We start from the raw sequence: 27,976 nt of genomic DNA on the forward strand, positions 1-27,976 counted from the left end.
GTAGCCGTCAGTGCCCGACTTCGTTTTCTTCTTTCTCTGTTTTATCTCAACATATTTTTTTCTCCGTGCCTCTGTCGTCTTTCTCGTTCGTTTCGCATTTACTGTTCGCACGAATTCCCCTCACACGCCGGCAGAGGCCAAACCGGAAAAGAACGCACTGAGGATTCGAAACGAAGCCCTATAGAAGGCGATAAAAAACAGTGCGTTTCGAAATTCTCGACCTTACGGCAGAAATAAGAGCAAAGCAGACTTCGTGTCGTTATAGGAATTGAATGCAATTTCTTGACTTTCTGGAACTCGGGACAGGTGTGTTTTCCGAGTCTTGTGCGGATGTAGAGCCCACGTCAAGCACACTTTGCCTCCAACACCGCATATTTTGTGTGTCTAATGGCCTGTTGTGACGTGTTTGTTGGGTGCTTGCTTGAATCCATTTATTGGTTTTAACGGTAATACCTCATATAGATGTGATAGTAAATGGCTCCGGATTACTGTCACCACCTGGTGTCATTTATGGGCACTCGTACCTATGCAGGCTGCACGAGCGTTTTTGCATTCCGCCCCCCATCGGGATGTGGTTGATCCTGGCAAATGACCCCTCGACTTCATGCTTTGCAGCGGAACGCGATAACCTCATTAATCCACTGAGGCAGGCGTCTGTAGAGTGAAATAAAGATAAAAGCAACTTGAAGTAGACGAAACCGACCGCAAACAGTGTGGATCAGTATTGAGATTTGAGTTTGACGTACGACGAAGGTTTTTCGGTGTAGCGCAATAGTGCGTGGACGCAGAGGTAGGGCAAGACAAACGCACAGCGCTGTGTGTGTGTCGGGCTTTTCCTCTGCATCCGCCTACATGTTTGAGTTACGCCGAAAAGTAAGCAGAGAAGCCATCGAGGAAGGATGTGGGCGCTCGACGGAAACGCGCCACACTCTCCTCCCACTCTCTTTTCTTTTGTTTAACTTTTTCTTATTCTGCTGCACCTCTTTTGGGGCTCGATTGTTTTGTCACAGTTTCTGTTGAAAACGAAGCAAGCACTTGTTCCGTCTAATGGCATGTTTAGCGCGTGCTCTGTTCCGCTGTCACCGGAAGCTGCGCCAACTTCGCTGTTTTCGGCAGCGGGGACAAAAATCCGTCCGGTTGACGGGTATGTTGCGAAGAGGCGATACTGCACTCTATCGGTGCACGCGCTTTCGGAAGGCGAAATAATCTCATTTATGAGGACAGTTCTTAAAGCAGAATATAGATGCCAGTACCTGAACGCGGATCGTTACTGGCGAATCCGTTCGCACTGTGACGTACATTTTAATAACCACGAATCAAGTTCTCCTGATGACCAAAGATGGTCTCCACGCGTGGCCGTAAGCCAACTGGACGACAGGGCATAGACATGAGCTAAGATACAGGGATCCCAGGCGTCCCAGGCTAGAACTGCATCCGAAACAGATGTCCACTAGCACCTTTGAATGCATAGTGAATGCCTCTATTGCATAGTGAATGCATAGTGCCTCTATGCATAGTGAATGCCTCTATTCCCTTTCCATTTTCATTGACCTTGGCCTTCCTTTAATGCAAGCTAGCAAACCAGGTGCAACCAGTTTTACAGTTAGATTACGTACCTCAGTACCTGTCCATCTCTCTCTATCTCGCCTGCGCGCACTCTCCGGTCACAGCTGTGCATGGAAAATAAAACTCTACGTGCCCCAAGCATGGCTTTTTTTCCATGGTGTGAAAGCCAGTTCTTGCCCCGTTGATTGCCGTCGATGGCTTTTACGGGTTCCGAAAAAAAAAAAACAGCCCTGTCCACCGAACTATAAACGGCATCTCGTCAGCCAGCTGTTTCAAGTCGGTTCCACGTAGCACTGGTTGCTACAACCTAGACTACGGCGGTTGCGACGAAAACGGAATACGATATCAGGGGCTACACGTGTGGCAGGGAGAGTTCTCTAGGAAAGAGCAACTGCAAGATGGTTGAAACTCGTCGTCTCTGGCAGCGATATTTACTGGAATAAGCGCTAACTTCTCGTTTCTTTTTTTTTTCTCTGAGAAAAACAAAATTCTCATAGGTGTGCGCAGAAGAGACAGAAATGACTTTTTCTCGTTCAGTGTCGACACCGTTCGAAGAACTGTTTTGACTCATAAGTGGACACGTGCCGTGAAAGGATGATAAGAATCTGAACGGCTGTTTGGTACACCACATATGGTCTATTGCTGACGTTTAACAAGGGGAGGTGTACCACATTAATTCAAAGTTACTAATTTGCTAGCTTGGTTAGGCTGATCACTTTCCTCAGTGGACGGCGAATGTGTCGGGAAACATGCACCATGCAACGAAGCTGCCACCTGATTTAGTATGTACAGAGTCTCTGGTGATAATTGATATTTTGCTTTCATTGTACACGTCACCCACCTAAGCAAAGGTACATAAGACCCGGCCGCTCTGTAGCCGAGTGAAGCGTAGCATATATCAAGCGCGCAGCTACGGTAGTTGAGTGCATTCCAGTGTTTGCGGAACTTGCTATATGACAGCAAGGTCAGCAGTAGCAAACTTGCTCTACGTACTTAAGCAGCATTTATCTTTTTCTTTTTCTCGAATGGTGCGGGAAGTATGTATTAAATAGAAACAGTATACGGCGAACAAGCAATTGATGCTGCTGATCTCTCTGCTTTTCTGCGTAGATTTGTTGCCACAGTGAGTAAATAATCTGTGCCGTAGGGCACCAGGATTATAGCATTAAGTCACTTGGCCATGGTTTCGGGCTCTATATGGAATGAGTGTATATGTATGTCTTCTAGCAGCAAATCAACAGAGTAGGTGCCCTTCCTGATTTGGAGGACAACAGCGCGTGGTGCCACTTTAAGAACCGGACGTCGTTACCCGGAAAAAATGCTTTCTGTTGGCTGCCGGAGCTGCAACAAAACGGCAACGGGTGGTCCAAACACGTTACTGTTCAGTTCGACGGGAAAACACTTCGGCGTGGGCAGTTTAGCGGGAAATTTCGCGCACGAGTTGCACGCAGGTTCCGGTGCATTTCCGGCTCATGGCGACAACACAGCAGAAAGAGACGCCGAAGACCTTGAATTGTGTGATTTCATGCTCTAGTAATCCCTCCTGTAAAAGCATATCGGTCTTAGTGTTCAGTTGTTTCGACAGCAATAAGACGATTACGGGGCTAACGACGACAATGACGGCACGATTACAACGTTTCCTAATACCACGAGAAGCTTAATTAAATTAAAATAAATTAGTAAGGTTAAGTAAATAATTTATGGGGTTTAACGTACCGAGGCGCACAGTGGGATATGAGCGACAATGTAGTCGAGGGCTCCGGGTTAACTTGGACCACCGGTGCCCTTTAGCGCGCACCCACAGCACGGCGGTGCACGAGCGTGTTCACGCTCCAGCTCCACCTTAACGCGGTCACTACGGTTGGGAATCGAACCCGCGACGTCGCACTCAGCAACAGAATGTCATGGCCACTGAGCCACTGCAGCACATGGCGACCGTAATCCAGCTGGTTGGTAGCGGACTCCTGTCTCTAATCCCGAGTGGAAGTGGATAGAGTTCTTTTGGTCTCAACACTTGACACATTTTTTTTTTCTGGAGACTTCTACCAACGCAACAGTATGGCGACGACGACGAAGATGGTGATGATGATGATGATGACGATGATGATGATGATGATGTGGTGATGATGATGACTGCGGAAGGCGCCACGAAGATTAACTGAGGTCTGAACAGTTCGTCAAGCCCGTGTCGTGGCTCTTCGGCCACGGCCCTGGGCATCCCAGATGTCGGAATGAACTTTGAATCAGCTCACTATAAAAATAGGAAAAATGTGAGCAGGGGCATTTAGGAAACGGGAACCACGAAACAAAGTGCAGCCCGAGGCGCAAGCGACGAAGCGTAGCGAGCGAGGTAGGCGCGAACGGAAAACGTTCTCGGCGCGCGCGTTCTCCTCCTCGGCGATCGTCCTTGACTCACTTGGGGCTTTCCCGCCCGCTTCACGGCGCAACAATCCAGACACCTCGCTCGCTACTCGGCGAAACATAACAGTGAGAAGGACGAAGGAGAACGAACGGTGCTGTGCGCGCGCCAGCGTAAGAGCGAGACCTTCAAGGCACGGTGGCTCTACAAAGATGTCACCCGGACATCTGCACGCCTCCTATCTTACGTACCACACTCGCCCGTTTTTTTCTTCCTTTCCTTTTCTTTCTCCGCCACGCGACAGCGTTGAAGAATACACAGGGCGCGTCAGGCGCTGACAACCTTGGTCTGAGTCATATTATTAGGACTGCATAGATAACGACGCAGATAAAAGCGAATCGGTGCGCCGCCCGGTCTCCCTTTCTTTGCGTTCATTACGCGTTTCAACTGAGAGCGCCGCGTGCTGATAATTGTGAAGCGCTCCACTGTTGTGCGCCGGTTCAAGGAGAACCTCCTAGTCGCGGCAGTGGGCTGTGCTAGCCCAGAAACGCGGCCGATTGCACATCCGCAGGACAACCGCACATGCACGTGCGAGTTGCCTACACGTATTGAATGAAAAATCTTTCTTCGTCCGTACAAAGTTGCGCTGTTTTTCCACCGCGCAAGGACGAACGCTACGGCGGTAATGCTATGCGAACGACAAGTTAAAAATATAAGCGTGAATGCAGCAAACTCCTCCTCGCCCGGAGAATGAGCGGAATGCGCGTATACAGAGTGTCACGTCTCTCGTTAACAAGTTATTTAAATTTTCGCGCAACAAACAGTATGTCGCCTTGGGCAGGAGCGTATATTTTAAGTACGGAGTGCTATGTCGTATAGTCATAACTTCTTATCGGCAGCGACACGGTAATAATAATAATATTTGGGGTTTTACGTGCCAAAACCACTTTCTGATTATGAGGCACGCCGTAGTGGAGGACTCCGGAAATTTTGACCACCTGGGGTTCTTTAACGTGCACCTAAATCTAAGCACACGGGTGTTTTCGCATTTCGCCCCCATCGGGATGCGGCCGCCGTGGCCGGGATTCGATCCCGCGACCTCGTGCTCAGCAGCCCAACACCATAGCCACTGAGCAACCACGGCGGGTAGGCAGCGAGACGGTAGCCCGACTCGAGTTTAAGAGGAAGCTTTAGCTCGGGCGCTCTTATCTAAATACATGTAAAAGGAGAATTCGTTTTTCTCGGCAGCCACTGCACTAAATTTGACGAGGTTTGTTGAATTTAAAAGAAAAACTTAAAATCTAGAGACTGTTGGTTTCGAATGTTTTAGTTAGGTCGTCAGTTCTTTATAAAAAATTGACAAAAATCGGAAGCTTTCAAAAAACGAAGCTATCAAGTTTACAATTCTGTAAGTCATCAATAAAAAATGACAATACAATTTTGTGAAATTCATCTAATAGCACATACAAAGCGGACAAAATTTATATGTTACACAGAAATCTCGAAAAATTTAATAAAATTTTAATATAGCTTTTGCAGAACCCTTGTAAACAACGTAAAAAATTCACCTAAGATGTAAAATGACATATCGAATGTGTCTGCTTTCAATGATCTAATGGATTCCGTTCACAGAACCGCGATCTCTGTTCTTGATATAGATCTATGAATTCTTAAACTTCGTGCTTTTACTTTTTTTCAAACTTCCGTATTTTTGAAAATTCTTGTAACAAAACTCGGGCCCTTAATCGAAATTCGGCTTCCAACTGTCACTAGAATTTAACTTTCTCTCTCAAATGCAACAAATTTTATTAAAATCGGTCCAGGGGTTATCTCAGAAAAACGTTTTTGCGTTTTACGCGTATTTGAATAGGCCGCGTCGGAGTTGGGCCCGAGCTAAAGGTTCCTCATAAGAGCAATCAAAAGTGGGCCGAACACGCGTGAGAACTTTCCGCAGTCGTGCTCCAAATGCAGTAACGCGTGCTGCTCCTCCGACCACATGCTCTGGCTGTGCCCGCACAACGCGGGCTCCGACTTTCATAACAAGTCCAAGTGGGACGCCTTGCTGTGGGACGCCTTGCTCGGATTTCCCAAACCAACTACAGGCCGTCCAGAGGGCCCGCGACGTCGCGGGGAGTCACCATCTCCCTGTCCCGTCCTGGGCGGTGCCACCAACTTGATCGGGGAGCCTTCGGTTCCCTCCAATCAAGTTCCTCAGGACACTTTAATAAAGTTCTTGTCACTGTCACGCGCGAGGCCAAGTTCGCGGGGCCAGCTGTAAAAGAAGTAAGTGCGGCGAGATGGAGCAAAGTTCCGATGGATGGCGGACACGTAAAGGAAAGGAAAGGCGGCAGAAAGTTAGGTGGGCGGATGAGATTAAGAAGTTTGCAGGGACAACATGGCCACAATTAGTACATGACTGGGGTAGTTGGAGAAGTATGGGAGAGGCCTTTGCCCTGCAGTGGGCGTAACCAGGCTGATGATGATGATGATGAAAGGAAAGGAGTCGGCGTGGCCGCCAAAGCGGTGTGTGCCGGTGCCGCTTCCGGCAGCGCGGACGCGGACGTCCGCGGGTTGGCTAGTCCTGGTCGAAAGAGGGTTTCAGCGGAGAGTATCGTTTGCCCATCCTATCGCTCGGTATATCGCGAGGGGGCCGCCGAATCGTCTGCAATCTCCATCAAATTGTTTGCCTCTCTTTAACTAGAACACCGCGCTCCTTGACCGATAAACCAAAGCCGACGCGAAGTGCCAGCAGTTGCCTACGAAACTAGAAAGACGGAAAGTGGAAATCCCGCGTTCGCAGTAAATGACAAGTCAGCTGGAGCGAGCGTCTTGATTAGTTGTTTATTCCACGAACCCCATTTTTGACCGCCGTTGTATGATGTATACATTGGTGTGTGCTCCATGGCCTAGGCAGTGCTGCGACTCTTGATTACACTACGCAAAAAAAAAAAATGTGTCGTGTATATTCAAAGAGGCACGTTCGCTTTTTACGACTGCGCAGGAGCCCATCCCGACGAAGGCGCAGCTCCCCAACGGACGCGGCGTCTCGAACGTTGCCAACGGAACCACCACCTTCGTCGGTGGTGGCGCCCCCGTGGGTAACGGCAAGCAGAACGGCACCTCGGTGCTGGTCGCCGCTCCCGAGCCCAAGGAGAAGACCAAGGGCGACGGCGTCCTCTACAGAGTTAACGACACTCCACCCTGGTACCTCTGTCTGCTGCTCGGATTCCAGGTACGCGATACCACCCCAGTTGAAGCTCTCTGTCTCATGGCGAAGTACGCGAACAACAGCGTTCGCCAGATTTGTCCGTGTTTATTATCTCTTGTAAATAAATAAAAGTAACTCTGTTTCCGACTTGTGAGATACGTTCCCCTCGTAAACTTGAACCTCTGGCATCGTCCGCCTGTTTGAGTGAGGCGTATACATGCCGTGGTGGGGGAGTTGGCGTGAGAACCGTTTAGTCCACACTGGTGGCATGCGTTTGACCATGGTGGCATGCGTGTGTGCGCAGCACTACCTGACCATGATGGGCGGCACGGTGAGCTACCCGTTCCTGCTGGCGCCCTACCTGTGCATCGCCGAGGACGACCCGGCACGCGCGCAGCTCATCTCCACCATCCTTTTCGTCTCCGGCCTGGGAACGCTGCTGCAGGCAACGTTCGGCGTGCGCCTGCCCGTCATCCAGGTGAGAGATCCTCCCCCCTTCTCTCCGACCCCCCCCCCCTCTCTCTCTCTCTCTCTCTCTCTCTCTCACACACACACACACACACTAATTGCCTGCTACCTTGGCGCCGGTTCAGACTGTGCTTGCTTTATGCTCATGGTTTCCTTACTGGCTAGAAATGATGCAATCTAAAAACGTTGAACGCAATCGATATCCCCAGATGCGCGCATAAAAATAGGAGAGTCCAATTGTTGCTGTATGCTGGCGAATTGGCTACTCCTTTTCACACCTAGTTATTAAATAATATTGGATGACAAGTATTAAGAAAAAATATATAAATCATTGCACCAGTTAATACTGAAGAAATTGCGGTCACTGAACAAGGGAAGGAAAGGCCTGTTTTTTCATCTTGACTCGTCAATGAGCGCAACTTCGTCATCATATTAGTGAGCGCAACTTCATCACCAGAGCAATTTTCGTCCAACCCTTAACTACTAGTTTATAGCTTAATAAAACAGAAGAAAATGTAGCGACACATTGGTGGAAGCCTTCATCAAAAAACTAGCTGCAGTTTAAGCAGAGTCCGTCGATGCCGGATGTACACAAGGGCATGTTTCAGGCGGAGGCAGGAATGAGGCACTCGCCATTACACACGAGGTTATCGAGTCGATGTTCAATACTTATGCCGATGCTTTTTTTTTTTACTAGAGCGTTAAGGCGTGTCGCGTGCCTTACGATGCGGTGCTTATAATGGTCATGGACTCAACATCTTGGGGAAGGGAGAAAGTGGTGAGAGATCTGTCTTTTGTTACATATAACAGGCGGACGATAACGTAATTGCGCCTCTCGTGAATTAATTGAAGAGAGAACCCATATCTGTGCGACAAGTAGGAATGTTCAGTTAGCTAGTCACTAAAATTAAACTGCATATATTTTTCATCATTTACTTTAAGGCCTATTTTGTGATTACGAAACTAAAGCTAGACACAATAGCGCCGACTTGGCCGGTTGGTACATGTTGAAGATAAATAGAGTAGCAGCGCAAGAAAAAACAGGACGAACAGAAGGAAACGGACGGAACGTTTCCTTCTGCTCGTCCTGTTCCTTGCGCTGTTACCCTGTTTAAATCCAGACGCTGAGAAACTCATGCTCACTTACCAGAAATGCTGAGACCGGTTCCTGTTACGAGATAGCCATGCTGCGAATATGGTCCCGAAAGTGAATGATAAACAAGATGTATTCAGTTTAATTTGATGACTAACTGAACACTCTTGCTCGTCGCGCAGGTAACGTTTTTGTCGTCGTTGGCGTTCCACTTAGTTCTACCTCGCACTGCGCGAGTGATGCTTCTGGGAGTAAAAACATTAACTGGAAGGTGAGGCTAATACCACCTGGCTAGATGCACACGCGCGTGCATATACATCGTCCCGAGCCCTCGCTCAGACGGTCTTGTCTCCGCAGCGACACCGGCACGCTGACTTCAGCGAGCGGAGTCAGAACGCCTCCAACTGCATAACTACAGAGCCTTGCTGGACCTCCTGCACGATTAAGGATTGCATTCATATTTACAAGTTGATTTTTTGAGGTTTCTTTCAACGCCGTAAGGCATCGAAAAAAGAAAAAAAGTATATATATGTCCGTTCTAAGGAAACGCAGCGCGCTGCAACCATGCATGACGGTCAGAGCGTATGGCGGCTCGTGGTACGATCTGCTTATCTGGCCAACGTGTAGCTGTGGAAACTCTTTGAAGACTTTTATTTTTTCTTCGTAACGCCGAAAGTAGACCCGCATCAGCAATCGCAGCAGCTTCACCGTGCTCCATACCTTCTTCGGCCACGGTACAATCGCGGGCCTCATCTTCTTTCTCTTTTTTACCAGGCGGCGCGCGTCAGTGAATCGTGCAAGTCTAAACGGTGCTCGCTCTATATAACCCTCTGCATGGTATATACAACGGTGTGCGTGCTCCTGACGAAGGTCCTCCGCGCATTGCCTGCAGGGCTCGACGTTCGCGCACCTGGTGCCCATCCTGGCCGTCCTGCAGCTGCCGCAGTGGAAGTGTCCGACGCACACGGAGTCGCACGGGGCCGGCGTCGAAGCGTCGCCCATCGGCAGCGACTGGCGACCGCGGATGCTGGAGGTACGACGAACCCTGGCCGGAGCTGACGCAACACTGGGGGGGGGGGGGGGGGGGGGGGGATCGCCGTCCGCGCAGGCAGCTGGCGCCGTTTGACTTGTGGAAGCTCAGGGGTCGCGATGATATCGTGGCGTGAGAAAGACGGGAAGAGAGAAATAATTTATTTCGGAGAAAGCTCCGAGGTTGTCCTAAGTAAAGTATTCTGTACGTGACTGCCATTTGAGAGGGAAGCCGACGTCTTAAGCAGACTGGCGTGAAAAGGAACACCTATATACGTCCTAATGGGGACGGTGAGAAAAACTGAATATCTGAATAGCAGTTTATTTATTTATTTATTTATTTATTTATTTATTTATTTATTTATTTATTTATTTTAGTTTTACATAAAGCAGACGTCACTGGGGCGTATATTCTGGCTAAGTTGTTATTCATAATCATCTAATAACAGCGCGTAAAACGAAGGACGTAACGTAGCAAAGACAGACATTGCGTGTTTCTCGCGCTGTTATTATAGATTATCATGAATTATACATTGTCATGGATACTGATTGACACTTTACTCTTTGAATAGCTGTTCTCTGCTAGCTTAATTTTGCACTTAGAGAAACAGTATTTTTAAAGACCTAAGACATTTTATTTCTTTATATTTACAGCGATGATGAATAAGAAATTTGTACTACGTGCTTAAGAACCATCGAATATGACGTTTGGGATCGTTTTAGATTTGCTTTCCTCGCGAGACGAAGGTAGCGGATGCTATACGTGCCGTCGCATGGAAGGAAGAGTGTTATGCAACGTCCGATGTCTGCTCCGGTGCGATATTTTAGCGAATGACACATTTTTCAGTGATCTATTGGTTGATGATCAGAAACGCAGTGAGGCTTTCCCCAATCAGCCACCACGTTAAGTCAGGGTATACGAAGTAAAATGCTTCTTTCGGCGAAAAATGTGCGTTGTCAGCTGATTCACTATCTTAATTTGAGCTTGTCCGTCAGCAAGACCGGACCCAAAACTATAGCGATACCTTCGGTCATAAAGGGATTTTTTTTCCCCTCTACATTAGTACACATCTCATTATATCAGCTTGTGAAACACACTCGAACCGTAGGCCTCACAAGATTGAGAAGCAGGTCGCCTACCTGAATTTCCGAGTCGTCAAATGGCAATATCGTCAGTGAATGCGCTCGCATTTTACCTGAAGGCAGCGATAGTAAGGATAGCAATTTGGTGAAGTACGCCTCGCCCACTTTCGCTCAGACGCACAAGAATAGTTATGATTAAGAATATATGAGTATGACGGAGTGAGAATTTTCATATTATGTTTGATATATAACGCGACCGCTGATACCTCCAGCCAGACGCTTTGTACTGGAAAGTCTCCGCACGTGAAGTGTGGGCTATACAGCCGTCTGCCACCGCCTGCGTGTTTCTTTTCCTGTGCACTCAGACGTGCAGCCCAAGAAGAAGAAAAAAAAGAAAGCACGTGGTTTGAGAATGCGAGATCCGGCAGCCTTGATACGGTGGCTTAGCCTTGACTCCCTCGCCGCTTGGAGATAAGTTGAAGGTCGTCCAATAGCGCACACCACGCAACGACACTGGTTAACGCGTGGCAAACGTCAGTGGAAAAGAAGCAAGGATCATTTATTCCCGATTTCGGTCCTTTGGGGGCGTCTTGCTGTTGTAATATCTTCGTAAGTCTTTTTTTTTTTTAGGTGCAGTCACTAGGCCTGTGCTAACGGCTCGGACTCACCAATACAGGCCAAGGTTGAAATTCCAGCAGAAAGAAATGAATGCGAGAAATGCAATAACAACAACAGCAGCAGCAGCAGTAGCAGCACCAGATCCAAGGGCTTTTCGAACGTATGGCGGTCACTCGCAAGCCGCATTTCCCTACAGGGGTCTCGAGCTGTTTTGGAGGACATATTTAATATTCATCTTGGCAGCAGAACCGTCGCATTCTCGACTCTAAACGGCGAAAGCGTTTTGTTTTCGAAAGCGTTCTCTTACCATTGATATTGTCGGAGTTCGTAAGGCACGAGCCTTACATATACCGCCTTCAACATTGTATTTAATCGTGCAGTCATTTTATAACTGATAGGGGAAGTCTCGACTACTTAGAGGTCTGCTCGTCATGAAGAAGAACACGCGCATGCCTTCTGGAAGGCCAGTTGTCAAGAAAACTGCTCGAAAGAGTCCTATTTAAATTTTTCAGCACGAGGCCATGGGTTCAAATCACGACCGCAGCTGCCGCATTTTGATGAAGGACAACTGCAAAAACGCTTATGTACTTCAATTTAGGTGCACGTTAAAGAACTCCAGATGGTCCAAATTAATTCGGAGTCTCACACTACGGCGTCCGACCTATAGCACATCGTGCCAGATTCGTGACGTGAAGCCTCACAATTTAAAATGCCACATTGTTTTTCTTTTTCCTTTTTTTTTCGTTGAAAGAAATTGTTGCGACCGGCGGTCCGAAGCTGTGTGGTATAGCGTGGAGGAGTAAGGGAGCGTGGGGCTGTGCCCGATATCCAAGGCGTTTAAACACACGTTTAATTACATTATGTACAAGAGTTTTTCAAGAAGTACAGAAAAATAAGTTCATGATCAAGTTCCAGCTGCCAATCTATCCAAGCGTTCGTCTCTCGTTTTAACCCCTGCGTTGTCATTGTCCAGTTGCCTACCCCCAATCCGGCGTCAGGAGACGGCTGACATCACGTCCCACCAATCAGGAGGTTGGTAGCGCTTTCCCTCTAAAGGGAGCTAGGCACATCACTGGGCTCGAACAGGAAAGGGGTGGGGGGTGGGGGAGGGGGGGGGGGACACTGACCCCTTCTTCGGCGCGGACGCACCAGTTTGGGCGGATGACAGGTGATGTGAAGAAGTGTCCCCTCCAAGCAGAAGGGGAACCGAGGGGCTCGATTTTGTTAATATGAATATAAAGTCAATAGACACAGAAGCCAAGGAAAGCATCGAGGAAATTAGCTGTAGTTGAAATTGAAATGTAGAAAATAATGAAGGGTGGGGGGGAATTCAAATGGTCGAAAATATAACTTATCACCGGTTGGAGTCGAGCCCACAACCTCCGCATTACGCGTGCGCAGCGTCATTAAGTTAGTAGACGGATTGATAGCCATCGCCGTAGCACAATTATCAGTGCCACCAGAACATGTTTCGTAAGAAAATTACGCAGCTATTTCTTAAGGAAATTCTAGTAAGTACAGCAAGTGGAAGAACCGAAGCCATAAACTTTTTTTTGAAGCCTATTTACCAGCGGACCACATTATTTTATCACCCCTGGCTCATGCACAGCTTCCAGACGGTTTGTCTCCGGGGGAATCGGTGCACGTTGGAACTATAGATAAGCTCAGAGCTTAGCTTGTATACCATGGCCGACAACGTCTGGACACTAAAACAACGGGAGAAGTGGGTTCAAGTCCAGCTCAAACTTGAACAGTCAGTTTACGCGACTCGCGTTATCTCCGAAGAGGGCGCTCGAAACGTATCGGCAGTATAGTACACTATACCCATAAAAAAAAGAAAAAAGAAAAACCAGGAGCGCAATCGACGGTCGCTATCGCATCGCACGGAAGTCCCGGAGATGCCTGTCTTCCGCGTTCGTAATTCGCGAGCTATCTCGAGGGAGCAGTCGTCGTGAAACGCAGGACGACACCGTGCCTTCCGGGCTTTGAAGTCTCATAGCTGCGCCATGCTGCGCGTACGTGCGCTTATATAGATTCGCTGGCGGCGCACCGTCGCACTCGGTGTCGTTCGTTTTTATCACTCTGACGGACATTAATTCTTGCGTGACCCCACCCTGCCATGTACCTGTTGGATAACTTCAGCGGGAGCTTTGCTTTTTTTATTTTTTTAACGGCATGACGCGATACGCAGGAGCTGAGCTCCAGGGTATAGTGCATCGGGAATCCGCGCGTGACAAGCCCTCACATCGTCCCCCTCGGCAGATAATGTCCCGGGAGGAGCACACACGCGCAAATACAGTCGTGGGAGGGGGGGGGGGGGGGGCGCTGTGGAGGTAGGTTAAGTAAATCACCTTGAATGACGCTCGCATCTCTAGCTCACCCGAACGTCCTTCGCAAAGGGTGGTAACAGACTCGGCGCTTTCCTTTTATTTCGTTCCAACTTGCGCGCTCACCAAGTCGAGTAACGCTGGCGAGCACGCCGTACGTGAGCGAGCTCATCCTCTAACGCAAGCAGCATATTTCTCGCGTTTTTCTTTTTTTTTGACGGGCATCTAAATGGAGCTTTGGGGTTTCCCTGAGACATATTTATTTATTTATTTATTTTATTTATTTATTTATTTATTTATTTATTTATTTATTTATTTATTTATTTATTTATTTATTTATTTATTTATTTATTTATTTATTTATTTATTTATTTATGACATCTTCATTTATCTCCGTTTCACATCGCGACACCCATCCTCTTGTGGTGGCATTTGAGGCATATCGTGGACAATAGATGGTGTCCAAATTATTCCTTCGGCGACGCCTCGCTCTCTCGAAAGCCAGGCTTTTGCGGGCTGCATACGCCAGAAGCGATGGCAAGTGCCATACATACATACATACATACATGCATACATACATACATACATACATACATACATACATACATACATACATACATACATACATACATACATACATACATACATACATACATACATACATACATACATACATACATACATACATACATACATACATACATACATACATACATACATACATACATACATACATACATACATACATACATACATACATACATACATACATACATACATACATACATACATACATACATACATACATACATACATACATACATACATACATACATAAACCTAAATATATCGCGAACGAAAAAAATAAAAAGTCTAGTAAAGGCGCACGCAGTGCTGTGGTCATTGTGGCGCGAGGCTCGCGCTCTGGTTGCCATTGGTGCCGAGAGCTTGGACTGATGGTTCTCTGCGAGCCTATATCGCCTGACAACTGCTATTAAAACTGCCTTGACAAAAGCATAGAGCTCGCACAAGGAGGAGGATGTTGTTGGCTGCAGGCGGATCTACAGCCTTGCCGGCAATCGCTCCACCCCAGCGCTGTCTTTAAGCGAAGCTTAAGCCTGTAATTTATAAGTACCTCTTTCGGCGCGTCCTCTTTCAAAGCGCACCGCGAGGCGGGGACGAACAAGGCGACGCGCACAGCCATATGTGTAACGGAAGGCATCCAGCGCACGATGCCGCCCCGGCGCCTCTCCCCCCCCCCCCCCCCTACAAAAATAATCCCCGGAATGAAGCTTCTGAACTTCACAAATCACAATCCAAGTCCTTAATTAGGTGCCGACACACCTTTCGTCGTAATGTCGAGTGTCGTCGCGGTAACACATGTCGTCTGCTTTTGCAAGTAATAACTCGAGAGTGATTTCGCATCGCCAGCTATCCGGCCCCCGAAAGATGGTGTAAGTCCCCAAATTAAGCGTTAGACGCCCAAATCATGCCGATGTCACACGGACGAAGTGATGCAAACATAAACGAAAAACCGCTTTCTAGATAGGGCCCAACGCTTTCGCGTTACATTTGTCCACGGTAGCACAGTTCCAGGCGAGGCTCTGGAACGAACCCACGTCTTCGCATTACGCGTGCGATGCTCTAACCAACTGGGCTGCCGCGGCGCCATTTTTTTATGCACTTTCTTGCGTATCTATGTTTTACTACTAGAACTAACCTTGGGAGTGCTACCCAGCGCCACCACTCACAAGCCTTGGCGGCGGGTGTGGAACATCCTTTCTGCCGCAGGCGTCAGGAGTGCGTGATATTTTTGGGCTAAGGCAACTGGTCGCTTTGAAGCGGACGCATCCTAGCATCTTGTGAAGGTGTTGATCTCATAAAACATTGTTCCATGACGTCATATATAACACAGGTTGTTCTAACACGTGAATCGGCTGCCTTTCGTCGTGAATAGCGTAGTCGATCTGTAAGCTGATAATTGGTGCAACAAAAGTTTGCCTTGACAGGTAGAGGCGGAGCGTGATCTCAATTGGGCTAATTATTCATCAGTGGGCCGTGACGGGACGAGAAATCAGAATAGGGCATTAATGCCAGCAGAGACCCAGGCCAGAACTTCTGCGAAAGCGGGAGTTTGCTGAGCATGCCTATCGTTAACGCAAGGATATCCAACTTAAGCCAAAGAGACAACCGGCTTTCCCATCCATTCAGTTACATAACGCCCATTCGTAAGCCCATTTACACCTTTTGTTCACTTCCCTTTCTTTTTCTGTCGGCGCGCCATCATCGCAGGTGCAAGGTGCCATCATGGTCGCTTCCGTGTTCGAGGTGCTGGCCGGCGCGACGGGCCTGGTGGGTCTGCTCACCCGCTGGATCACGCCGTTGGGCATCACGCCCACCATCGCGCTCATCGGGCTCTCGCTCTTCCCGGAGGCGTCGCACCACGCCCAGACTAACTGGCCCATCGCCCTGTCGTAAGCGCCTTTCCGCAACCTCTGCGCACGCTCCTTAATTACACCGGCACCGCTTCCGCGGGCGCAGTTATACGGGCGGTTCGTATAACGTGCGAGCACGAATCAGACGTGTAGGTTTTGTTTCTGGGCTCCTGCCGAGGTAGCTGTTAGTTGCCTGTGGCGTTGCGTTTCCCAGCTCGAGGTCGCAGAATCGATCCCTGCCGCGGCATTTCGATGGGGGCGAACTGCAAAGACGGTACAGGTGCACGTTGAAGAACCCCAGGTTGTTATAGTTAAACAGGTAGTTCCATGGTACGGCGTGCCTCGTAATTGGATAATGGTTCTGGCACGCACAACCGCAGAATTCAATTTATTTATTTATTTATATATTCTGGGCAAGGACGTCATATTAACATGGCGGACGCAGCTCCCAACTGACCGGACTATAGGTGGGCTGCCGCGGCCAGTGGGTCTCCATACGAGAGGGCTCCGCCCGAGATTAACCACACAGAGTCCCTTCGTACAATAAAGTTTATTCGTTCATTTAACTGGCCTCCCGAAAGGCTACCGAATTGAGCAGCCTTTCGCAGTTGCCCAATGCCTCATACACTGTGCTGACTTTGGTTTCCGAGAGGCTGTCAAGCAGAATTTTTTCTAACTCTGGTCCGCAGTCTGTCTCTCTCTCTAGTCTTCAAGAGTGCCCAAGAGTGTCCGCGTTTACTGGCGTTGTGGGGTGACCTCCCCTCTAGCGAGCACCCGCTGTCGAAAGACAGAACGAAAAGTTTCGCAAGGCTATGGCGACGACATTTGTAAAGCCTCGTTTTCCGAATTTCGTTATCAGCCTCGAAAGAAAAACAAGAAACAGGATTTACGACGACGAATAAGCACGACCGCAGTTGTCCTTTGATTAAATCTGACATCGGGACCTTCGTTTGTCCTCGTTAAGATAGATGATTTGGTCTATGCCAAAGCAGCCTAATCATGTTAGCAAACCGAGACTAATGTATCAAACATAAAAGCGTGGAAGCTTGGGCGAGTTTGTGTGGTTCCATGTTGTATATAGCTGTACAGGGTGACTTTGTTATTGTTTTAATTTTAGAGCGCAGCTCATGGGGCGTCCGTCCCTGCGTCGAGCGTCGGCGTTGTCCCTCATAATGGCGCAGCCAGACGAAGGATCCAATACGGATTTGCAGGGGTGGACGGCGCGTCACGTGACCTCACATCAGCAATTTGCTTCGTCCGCGCCTCGTCCGCGAGCAGTAGGCGAGCAAACGAGCAGAGCGAAAGATGAAAGCGAACACGCAGCGCAGTGGAGAGATGAAAGACGGCGATAGCGAAGAGAACGCGAGGAGAAAGTGGAGGAGGAGGGTATGGCGAAAGCGTGAGAAGCGCAGTGCCGCGCAAGACGGGCTTTGCCGTGACGATGGCTACGAGATGGCGCCAGAGAAGCGTGCGTCGTAAAACCCCTTAAACTTCGTAAAGTAGTGCCACTCTCCTCCTCCGCCTTCACTCCTCCTCGTTTCTCCTCTCTTTCGCGCTCCCTCCTCGACCGTGGCGCCACCTACATTGCTCGAGCGTAGCAACGGCCCCAACATGTGCTCCTCGCCACTCCGTAGACGCGTCTCGAGCAAAAATGGCGCTGAAGCAAGGCGCGTGGCCCACGTGATGCTATTAGGCCAATAGCGACGCGGCGGCGGCCTCGGCCAGAGCGCGCGAGGAGGAGGCGGCATTCTTCAAAGCGTGGCACTACTTTACGAAGTTTAAGGGGCTTTAGTGCGTCGTTTGTTTGAAAGTGCTCCATGAGCGGAGGTCTGTCTGCGCCGGCTGCTATGAATCGCGCCCACGCGTCACCCACGCGCCGCCTCTCGTGATCTCTCGATTAGCGAGGCAGTCGAGCCACACTTCGCTCCGTTTTCGCCGTGCCGCGCGAGACAGATTTTCCGCGCCAGCCAATACAACGCGAAATGCGCTCAAATTTCGCATTAGAGAGTGTCATAATTGTCGGTGAATTTTTTCTTTTCTTTGCGTAATAAATTTCAGCTTGAAGTAAGCGTTCGTCCTGCCTTTTCTTCACTTATGTCAACGTCTTTTGTTTTCTTGATGTATGTACCTTGAAGCATAACACGTCCAAAACGTGTTCCTGGCAGCTAAATATATGACGTGTGGATATGGTAGCTGTTATTATCGTTTAGTTTGTTGTAGTGTTCTCTGTGTATTGTAAATGAAGTCACCAAGGTCATAAGTAACCTTCGCGGATGTCAAGGGATCCACGCGGCTTAAAGAGTAACCTTGCGTGCGCGCGTGCGTGCGCGCATTTGTAACAATCATCCGAGGCCAAAAATGATTCGATGTCGTGCCGTGAGACTTTTACTCTGGCGACACGCTGGACACGCTTCACAGTTTAGCTAAGGGGAAACAAACAGTTAACTCGCGCTCAATAGAGCTCCCAGGATATGTTGCCTAAGTAGACGTTTGGCCTCCCGTGTGCCAAGCGCTCAGCAACGTGCATGTGTAATTACGACGGAAAACTGTGCGTCAGTCCGGAAATCTGCGGAGCCACTGTAATGTCTCTTTTTTTTTTCAACGCTCATTGCATCGCAGGACTGTCGCGCTGGTGACGCTGTTCTCTCAGTACCTGCGCAACGTTCGCGTGCCCGTGCTCGGCACCAAGCACCGCAAGGAACCCCACCGGCCGCGCAGGATGGCCTTCTTCTCGCTATTCCCGGTCGGTGTACACAGTTGCTCACGTTTTGCTCGCTTACAGTTTCTGTGCGTATTTTATTGAATTCTAGTTTCTACGAAGTGCAGGAACAAGCGCAATACGCACACTTGCGAGCAAGAGACTGAGACAACGGCGTCAGCATAACAAATTAAAATGTATAACGCAGACTCCGCAACGTGGGATTGCTTCAATGCACTGTATTGGTCGAAGACGTGCCACTTGATTTCAGCCATTGGTCGTCAAACTTTTGCTCGCGACTATACATAGACGCTTGAAAAGATGAAGTGAACACAATGATTGTCGAGCAGTCTCCACCGTGACGTTTTACGAAATGAATCCCGGTAAAGGACATTTTTTTTTTTTAATGTACCCCTTCGGGAAGCATCGAGTGGAACGTACGCCCTAATTACTTCCAAGACGCCGTATAGTGGCCAAACCATGACATGTGTCCCGCATAAAAGTGTTCAGTAAAATTAAATGCTTGACGGGAAAGCTAGTTGTTTCGTGTTAACATGTCAGATGCTAATCCCTGCATCATGAGGAATCGTTGCTTAAAAACAGTGACACCCTGTTATATTGTTCGAGATTGCACTTCTACAGATTAGGGCTTCGGCCAGTTGTGTAGCCCACGACACAATTCCGGGCGGGGTTCTAGCCTGCGGCTCAGTTCGGGCTGTTTTCTTCCTCGTAGGTCGTTTCTTGTTTTTGACCCGCCGCGGTGACTCATTGGCTGTGACGTTCCGCTGGCGAACACGAGGGTGCGGGCTCGATACCCAGCCGCGGAGGCCGTATTCTGACGGGCTCGGAATGCAAGAACGCTATTCACAGTATACTGAAACTTAGGTGCATGCTAAAGAATTCCAGGTGGCCAAAACTAATCCGAAGCCCTCCACGACGGTGACTCGCACATATATACTAGTATAACCGTGTGCAGTTCGGGGGCGTTAAACAACCAATTTAATATTTATATCGTTGTTTTCACAGTAAGTTACAAAATTTCTATTAGCGTTCTGACACAGAAAGACTGTATGCTCACATAACTTACAGCGCAAAAAGTCGTAGACACGAAAGAAGTATAGGGACGACATTTGTCTTGCCATTTTTCTTGTCTTCCTCTCTCTCTCTCGCTCTTTCGCTCGCTTTCTTCTTTTTTTTTCTGTGAATCGTGAATCTTCCAACACTCCCAGTACTCCATCCTTGTTCTGTATACTTAGATGGTCTACTCTGCCGTTGTTGTTGTCTCCTAAATATATTTGCCCCGGAGACGGACTATTTCATAAGACTCTTTCCTTAGTTGGCTGCCATCAGCCTGCGCGCGAGTAAGCATAGAGACGAGCTCACTTCTCCCGTGCCGCCCTCCGTTCCTCCAGATCATCATGACCATCGGGATCATGTGGCTCATCTGCCTGGCGCTGACCCTCACCGACGCCGTCGGCCCCGAGAGCGCTGCCCGCACGGACACCAAGCTGAGGGCGCTGAAGGAGAGCGACTGGTTCAACGTCGCCTATCCGTGTAAGTGGGCACACGATGTCTGGGGCTGCATTCCACGGCATCTCATCGGCATTTTCATTTGTACAGTGACAGCAGCCTGCGAATTCCTGGTTCTCTCGGATTTGTCCGGGGTCGTCATGGGCGTCAGTCGCTTAACGTATTCGATACGTAAAGCTTGTCGCCGTTACATACCGATTGGTTCAGCTACAACTACGGGCTGATCATATTCAAGTTTTCCGGAATTTTTTTTTTAATTGCCTATGGCAGATTGCGTAATTCTTGTCCTTGAGCTTGGTTGTTCGAAGAGGCGAACATTACCAGCATGGGAAATCGAAACGCATATTCAACTAATTAACAAACATTCGTGAAATAAGTTCTCAATTAATCACTTTGCGGCACTGGTCGCAATTTACGAATTGTAGCCGGTGGCTTTGCCAGGCGTATTCACTTTAAATTAATATCCGGGATGACACCACTTTAGAGATAATATTTCCCAAAAAGTGGGACAAAATATAAGGGCGTTCCAGTTGCTTTTGTCCTTCAGTGTATACAAGAGTGTTCTGTTAAAAGTGGAACAACAGTGCATCTTTACGGCGAGTTCGATGGCGCCTATCTCTAAACTGGTATAATTCTGGAAATTCATTGCAAGTGGATACGTCTTGCAAGCTCACCGGCTACCATTCGTCAATTGCAATATATGCCGTAAAGTAAATAATTAAGTAGTTAATTAGTTAACCTTTCTTAATTAGTTGCATATGCGTTTCAATTTATCGTGCAAGTTATGTCCGCCTCTCTGAATAATCTAGTTCAAAGCCAAAAATTATCTGCCACAGGCGATTATTAAAAATTCCGGAAAAGCTTAAAAATTATCACCCCGTATATTACATTATTGAAACTTTGTGATTAGGAACAAATCGAGCATTTTTACTAATCAAGCTTCGTAGCTGCGGCAACTTAAGTGTCAGGATTTGCGCGAAATTTCCAATACGTTTACGAATTTATAAGCTTCACTAACAATCTCAATAATTTAAGATCTTTGGGGGAATGTAATGACATTAGGGGACAATGCTGTGGCGAGAGATAATTCGAAACTGGTCCTACTGTCAGAACACTCTTGCTAACACAACATGCTTTGAGCACTGACCGCCCTTTACTCCACAATCTCAATTGGTAGACCTACTATTTAAAAGTTAATTAGTGCATGTCTCTAATTACGGAGTGCGCGGGAGACTGCCGCATAATATTCGTTGTCCATCACTGCTATCAACATATGCCCGAAAAAAATTATGATTCTACTTCATATTCTCTCTTTTTTCTTTGTATTTCTCCTTTTTTTGCGTTGTTTCTTTAATCACTCGAAACAGCCGTCGCTGCGAAACCGGGTCACTGTTGATTTGCTGCGTAGATGCAAATGTTCCTTACGGGTTCTTACTTAGCGTTGATTTCCCCGGATTATTATTCCGGATGCTGTTCTGGTTGACCTCCCTGCCTTCCCTACCCTTGCTTTCTCTCTCTCTCCCCGGATTTATTCATTCATTTATTTATTTCTACTTCGGGATGGGTTCTGGAGCCACTTCGAAACGATTTCGGCAGCTCGGGGACTGAGCATATACACGTCCCTCCCCGCGTTGCTAAGGCGCCGGCCGCTCACGCGACGTCGCATATACACCTTCCGCCGTGCAGTCCAGTGGGGGCTGCCGACGGTGAGCGTGGGCGCCGTGGTCGGGCTGCTGGCCGGCGTGCTCGTCTCGGTCGTCGAGTCCGTGGGCGACTACCACGCGTGCGCGCGCCTCTCCGGCGCTCCCGCACCGCCCGTGCACGCCGTCAACCGCGCCATCATGGTCGAGGGCCTGGGCTCCATCCTGGCCGCAGCCTGGGGCGCCGGCTGTGGGCTCACCTCCTACAGCGAGAACATCGGCGCCATCGGCATCACCAAGGTAATACACGCGCGCGACGGGGTGGCCTTGGAACGGGCTCGATTTGGGGGACAACAGAGGCGCGACTGATCGAGAACGGTGCTCTATACAGACGCCCGACGTGTCTTCTTGCCGTTTACTCGGCTCATATAACGTCGGTTTCGTTTCTCGGGTTCCCGTCGAAGGTTCGGTGTCCTTCGCGCTGCCATCGAAGCAGAATTGGACGGAAGCAAATTTGGAATTTACAACAGCGCGAAACGGGACGGGGACAGAAGGGGACGCACACAGTGCTGCCGTGTGTTGCGTTGTTCTAAATTCGAAATAGCCAACCGAGGAAGCCCAAATTCTGACGAATGAAAATTAGTACGAAAATCGCTTCGCGGCGAATCCTAACCGCTGCAGAGCGCTGGTACACGAACATGACGCGCGCACGGTCGAGCTGCCGCTAAAGGTGTTAATTCTCGGTATTGCCCGACACGGTGCGTGCCGACGAAGGGTGCTGATGATAGTATACGAACGGAGAAAGACTTTAAAGCTTAATGGGAGTTGGTAAGTGGCCATGAAAAAAAAAAAAGAAAGACTCGTGATGGCATGAGCGCGCCTCCTTAGTCGAGTCCGGGATCCTGCATTTCTTGGGGCTAACCTTCTGGGGATATTGAGCGATCAAGATAGCCTGATCAGTGATCCCCATCAGAGTAACAAAAGAGAAGCCTCCCTCCTACCATCACCTTCCAACCACCTAGGTACCCCAACCTGTCACCCCACTTCCCATCCACTTTCAGCGGAGGACGGATCGCCCAGAAAAGAAATATCCCTTAAGAAAAAAAAAAACATAATGACTATGTTTTCAAACAAACAAGAGTCGTGGAGAATGCACGGTGTCGGCTAATAAACAGAGCTCACGTCTCCCCAACACACTTTACTCACGGGGTCGTATAATTAGGAGAAAAATTGAACGTTTACGCGCGATTACCAACGTATACATGGTACAACTATGGCGTAATTTGACCGATCCCTTGCACTTTGGCCAGTCGGTCATTGCGGCCGTCGGTATGAGTTTGAACAAGTATCACCATCGACTACAAGGCACCTAGTAGGTACTGATGGGCTAGTTGGTGATTCATGATCTTGGTGAAGCAGCGCACTAGGAGAGAGAGAGAGAGAGAGACTTTATTTTGGTTCCTTCAAGGATTTAGCGTCTCGAGGTCTCGGTCGTCTTGGGCGCCGGCGACTTGGAGCCTCTTCCAGCAAGGGTGGGCCCCTATTCCAGGGCTCCACTGAGCCTAGCTACCTCACTAGCGTGCTGCACTAAGGCCCTTTGGGCCGTGAGCTAAAAAAAGTCGTTCACACAAACATGAAAGATGAGAACGTATACAGGCGCTGAACGGCAACTATTGGTTTACTGTTCAAATACGCGCTTGTTTAGTCAGTGGTAGGCGTGCGTAGTCAGCTAGGCGCACGCGCTGTGACAGCAGCATGATGAGGAAAACAAGAACAACCCATTAACAAATAAACGAAGATGACCATCACTGGGTGCGCTCAAGATAGAAACAATTACCCAGGTATAGCGGGATGCTTTTTCTGAAAAATGATACAGAGGGGCAGCTGCAGTGATGCATACGTCTTTTCACTTCTCGGTTTCTATTGCTTCTAAAATTTCAAACGAAATATGGGGAAATTATAAAACACTGCTAAAATTATGCGATAACAAATGTGAGGTCAGCTTCACAAACACAAGTAAGCCGCCCCATGCACTCCGGGTACCCCTCGATGCTCTTCGTTTCAGTATGGCTTACTGAAAGAAATCGGGTGGAGCCACACGCAGTGATGTATGAAATGTGAAAACAGTGGTAGCCATACCTCGTAGGGACAAAGTTTACCGCAATCTGCGTAAGGCAGGTAGAAAAGCTGGCGTCGGCGGGGTGTTGGCACATGTGCGATTATGGGGGCTGTGCAAAAAGCTCATTGGAGAAAAAGAAAGAAACGTGTTCCTGCCCATAATCAAGCACAGAAATCCCTATCTATGGCATGCATGGAGTGGGAAGTTAATCGATTCCTCTGACGTGTGACAAGATATCTATGGGGTAGACAGGCTGATGGCCTTAATACGAGGCTTACACAGCACAACCATATTAACTGCACAGCTAAATATTCGGCACACTTGGCCTTTCACTGTAGAGATTGCGGCTGCTCACCCGCGCTAACAAAAACAAAGGTTGTGCGCAGGGAACGTAACAAACGAACTAGGAAAATTTTAGAAGCACTAGAAATTGACAAGTGGGAGAACACGTGTATCAGCTGCCACTCAGAATCATATTCAGAAAAAGCGCGCCGCTTTACTTGGGCATTTGATTCCATATTGAGCGCACACAGTGATGGTCATCTTCATCTATTTGTTAATGTTTTGCTCTTGTATTCCTCGCCACGCTGCTGTCCGACAACACGTGCGCTTACCGAAACGCTTACTAAAAAAAAAAAAAACAACTCGTCTTTGAGCAACAGAACAATAATGCATGTAGTTCAGCGCCTGCGTATGTCATCATATTTCATCTTTGTGTGAACGTCTTTTTCCTAGTGCGCTGCCTCACCTAAATAAGGCACTAAAGGCCACGTTCGGTAATTCTGGCGCCGGTCTCACAATCCAGTGGTTATCATTTTCCCGGAGCAGATGTATCATCCTAGGCAATCGAGTAAGCGCTATACGTTAGCAAACCTCATCGTTTCTTAGCAAGGTAATCAACGAAAATTTAATGAGAAGTATAGAATGGCTTGCTGCAGCACGCGCTACAGCCGCTCTGAGTGAGCTGATGGTTCACGAAGAGAGCAAATAAGAGATAGGTATTAGCGAAATATAAGCACCACAATTCTCTTATTGACCCTGCAAGGAGCGCAAGCATGTCGCAAGGCGATGCCGGCGCGTAACCTGGGGCGGTCGAATTAACGCAGGTGGCTAGTCGGCGGGTGATCCAGTACGGAGCGGGCATCATGCTCGTGCTGGGCATGGTCGGCAAGGTGGGCGCCCTGTTCGCCGCCATACCGGAGCCCATCATGGGCGGCATCTTCATCGTCATGTTCAGCGTCGTCTCGGCCGTGGGTCTGAGCAGCCTGCAGTTCGTGGACCTCAACTCGTCGCGAAACCTGTTCGTGCTGGGCTCGTCTCTGTTCCTCGGCCTGTGCGTGCCGGACTGGGTGCGCCGACACCCGACATCTATTGCCACGGGTATGTGCGAACAAGCAGCGCGCGGCCGGCGACCGCCGAAATCTCTAGAAGCTGATTTTGAAATCTATAACTGACCTTTTCAGCACAGCCTTAAACTTATTTGCAGTCGATTGCACGGAAAATTACGAAGTGCAGGAAGTTTCACATAAGGAAATATTGTCACCCACCTGCACTTTGCAATATACACCCGAATACTATATCAAGGGACGCATGCCGATGTCACCGAAAGGCAGACTATAGTCCGGGGTTGTAACGCAAGACCTTTTCCGGTGCATTCTCTTTACCATTTTAGCGAACCAGGGGGCTAAAGTAGACGGCGGAGTGGCCTTAATTAGTTGCGAAATCACCGTGCTATAACGTAATGTCGCAGATGTATGCATTTGCCGTACATATCGAAGTCCGCAAGCAACTCTCGGGATGAGCAACGTTTCAAACCGCGTGGTCTACCTGAGAGCACTGAAGGACGAATGGTCAAATACAATCACGTATACTACGCTTTGGAGAGTCTAAACACACGTGCAGATACTGCACTCGATTCTCCTGCCGTGTTTTTTTTTTTTTTTGTCTTTTGATACGACGTGACTCTCTGCGGCAAATGTCGTGCGTGTTTACGGAAATGCTGCATGCACGCCGTTTTGGGTGCACCCGAAACAAAGCTGGGGTTGGTGTCGCCTGTTTGCTGGCACCGCAGTCGCTCGTAAGAAGGCTGAGCGCGCCGTCGGACTTTATTACAGGAAGCGAAGAAGTGGACCAGGTGATCCGCGTACTCCTCAGCACAAGCATGTTTGTCGGCGGCTTCGTGGGCATCTTCCTGGACAACACGGTGCCTGGTGAGTTCTACAGAAGCGACACCATAGAAACTATATAGACCGGCATTTATGAAACTACCGCTATTCTTCTTGCAGAGTAGACTAAGATTACTAGGCTTAACGGTTTAATGTTCCAAAGTAACACATATATGAGCGGTCCCGGTGAGGGGTCCCGGAAGGGGAGTGGGGGGGGGGGGGACGAATAAATTTCGGCCCCTGGAATTTTTTAACGGGCATCTGAATTTAAGCGTCCGAATGTGGTCACCGTGGCCGGTAAACAAACCCGCAACCTTGCACTCAGCATCAGAACGCCATATGTAGTCACTGTGCCACAGGTCCCTCCCACTCTCGTCAGTCTGGAAACGAACGAGACAACAATGCAAGCTACTTATGGTATCCTGGAAATGCCTGTGTAAGGACTTCGCCGAATAACTTTTTCACTATAGTTCACCTCTGCGCTATTTCTGAACTCCTTCTAAAAGCATGCAGGAATAACTACATTATTTGCACAGGGTCAAGAGCCTGAAACGAACGAGAATACCTGCCACGTGCATGCGAAGGTCGACGCGACAGTGTTACCCGAATGAGCCGCGTCTGGACTCGAGGCACGCCACGAGTTCTTGCAAGCTCGCTCACCGTACACTTCCTTCTGCAGGCACGGCGGAGGAACGCGGTCTCCACGGCTGGCGCGAGCACGAGTGCGGCGGCGAGGACGCCGGCGACGACAGCAGGCCGGGAGAGTCCCTCACCGTCAAGGAGTGCTACGATCCTCCGGGTTCCAGCTTCATCGCCAACAGGATCCCCTTCGCTCGGTACCTGCCGTTCAGCCCCAACTTCCGGGGGTTCGGCCGGTAGCCCGCGACCGAGCACTGTTTACAGTGACTCACCTGCGAGTTGGTGACGGCGCAGTCGATCGAGACCGAGAAACCACGTGACGGGCGCAAGCACCTGCGCCTCCGCAGCATTCTCACGCTCGCTCTACGGAGATCGACGTGCCGTTATGTGATATACCGTGAAGACAACGAGGTGTCGGGGCCGTGGACCTGGTCGTCCCCGTCGAGACGCATCACCTGATCTCGCTCCTGGAACGCTACCGCGAACGGTGTAGAATACGAGTAGACCTCGGACATTCATTCTTTATACGGACCTCCTTTCATGTGCGACGCAAAGCTCGTGTGAATGTAGAAAATGTGTGGGTCCGCTCAAGGGACAAATTACGTGTGGGATATACGCCTGTTTGTGCAGGGCGTGTTTGAGTGTATGTGTCTGTGAATATGTTGTGCGTAGGTGTGAATCATTTTGTGACGTTAGAGACAGCGTTATTTGCTGGATTAGGAACATTTAAAAAAATAAATATGAGCGGCTTTGTGAAAGCCGCTTGTTACGGAGTGCTGCTACACAGTATTGTGATGTTGTGTATAATATAATTGAATTGAAGCCACTGTATATGCTGTATATTAAAAAAAAATTGCAGTTCCCTCGCACTGTGGAAGATTGTGTCATGCGAAGCATTTGACAGGAGCCTAGCTATTCAGCATCGTTTGGGGATCAGCAGTCAGCATGACGACGTTGTAGACAATCGTATGACGGCTATGGAATTATTTCTACGCCAGC

General features: G+C 48.9%; 2 protein-coding genes across 4 annotated transcripts in view; one reads left to right on the top strand and one right to left on the bottom strand.

The window, feature by feature from the left end:
* The window catches only part of LOC135915038 (solute carrier family 23 member 2-like), a 67,161-nt gene extending 39,307 nt beyond the window's left edge, over positions 1-27,854 (top strand). For both annotated transcript variants that reach the window (XM_065448011.2, XM_065448012.2), the window contains exons 2-11: positions 6,927-7,157; positions 7,438-7,611; positions 9,587-9,727; positions 16,044-16,225; positions 18,806-18,929; positions 20,297-20,438; positions 22,101-22,354; positions 25,280-25,553; positions 26,288-26,383; positions 27,018-27,854. In XM_065448011.2, coding sequence (XP_065304083.1) covers positions 6,927-7,157; positions 7,438-7,611; positions 9,587-9,727; positions 16,044-16,225; positions 18,806-18,929; positions 20,297-20,438; positions 22,101-22,354; positions 25,280-25,553; positions 26,288-26,383; positions 27,018-27,217 — 1,818 coding nt within the window. In that variant the 3' untranslated portion in view covers positions 27,218-27,854. The remainder of the gene's footprint in view (positions 1-6,926; positions 7,158-7,437; positions 7,612-9,586; positions 9,728-16,043; positions 16,226-18,805; positions 18,930-20,296; positions 20,439-22,100; positions 22,355-25,279; positions 25,554-26,287; positions 26,384-27,017) is intronic.
* Positions 1-27,976, bottom strand: part of LOC135915039 ((3R)-3-hydroxyacyl-CoA dehydrogenase-like) — a 153,661-nt gene that overhangs the window by 103,360 nt on the left and 22,325 nt on the right. The gene's annotated exons all lie outside the window — the stretch shown is intronic.

The sequence above is a fragment of the Dermacentor albipictus genome, chromosome 1 (assembly GCF_038994185.2).
Source record: "Dermacentor albipictus isolate Rhodes 1998 colony chromosome 1, USDA_Dalb.pri_finalv2, whole genome shotgun sequence".
Classification (NCBI taxonomy): domain Eukaryota; kingdom Metazoa; phylum Arthropoda; class Arachnida; order Ixodida; family Ixodidae; genus Dermacentor; species Dermacentor albipictus.